Consider the following 1,026-nt stretch of genomic DNA (forward strand, 5'->3'; position numbering starts at 1 on the left):
CCCACACCCGAGCGCTCACCGCTGGACGGCCTGGAGCCCGGCGAGGCCGCCTTCTTTCCGCCGCCTGCGGTGCCAGAAGACTGCACGCTGCGGGCCTTCCGTGCGCCCTATGCTCCGGAGTTGGCCCGGGACCCCAGCAGCTGCTTTGGGGCTCCCCTGGCCGAGGCGCTCAGGACCGCGCCGCCCGCCACACCCCTCGCTGGCCTCTACTACGGTGCCCTGGGCACGCCGGGCCCATACCCCAGCCCGTTGTCGCCGCCGCCGGAGGCTCCACCGTTGGAGGGAGCTGAGCCACTGGGGCCCACCGCTGACCTCTGGGCAGACGTGGACCTCACCGAGTTCGACCAGTACCTCAACTGCAGCCGGACTCGGCCTGACGCCTCTGCGCTCCCATACCACGTGGCTCTGGCCAAATTGGGTCCACGCACCATGACCTGCCCGGAGGAGAGCAGCCTGATCTCAGCGCTGTCAGATGCTAGCAGCGCTGTCTACTACAGCGCCTGCATCTCCGGCTAAGCCGCTGTCCGCCTCCTCCTGTTGCCACTGCGACCCTATGGCCGGCTGCCGCTGCCCTCTCCTTCTTGCAGATATATGTTTTGACTATGCCACAGCCTCAGGACGCTGGCAGCTTGCTGCCTGTCTTCCTGCCACCATCCTGGCTCTGGGGGTCCTGAGGGCCTCTCCCAGGAGTTGGGGCTGTTGCAGGAGTCGGAGTCTCGGACCTCCTGGCTGGCCCTGCCAGGGTTCAGCTTTTCAAAGCACTTAGTTCTTTCCCTGCAGTGTATCTTTTAGAACCAGATTTTTTTTTTACTTTCCCTTTTTTTATATACATAATACAATATATTTAATTTTTAATTAAACTTTTCAACTTTTTTTTCCAAGGGGTTTCAGTGATCACCAGCATCTATGTAGCAAGGGCTTTTAAAAACAAGGAATAACAATGTTGGTTTGCTGTAAAAGAGGGACCAGGATCTGGGTTACCCTGGCTCAGGGGCCACAAATAAAGTGCGGGGCCTTCCCTCTGCA

The 1,026-nt window shown here is 59.4% G+C and overlaps 1 protein-coding gene across 1 annotated transcript; it reads left to right on the plus strand.

Annotated features, from left to right (window-relative positions):
• Window positions 1–3: 3 nt before the first annotated feature.
• On the plus strand, window positions 4–1,026 carry Sox18 (SRY-box transcription factor 18; the record flags this gene model as incomplete). The annotated part of the gene is made up of 1 exon (XM_015486716.1): window positions 4–1,026. A coding segment is annotated over one exon (513 nt), but the record flags the coding sequence as incomplete, so codon positions are not given.

This window comes from Marmota marmota, unplaced genomic scaffold, assembly GCF_001458135.2.
Source record: "Marmota marmota marmota unplaced genomic scaffold, marMar, whole genome shotgun sequence".
NCBI lineage: Eukaryota > Metazoa > Chordata > Mammalia > Rodentia > Sciuridae > Marmota > Marmota marmota.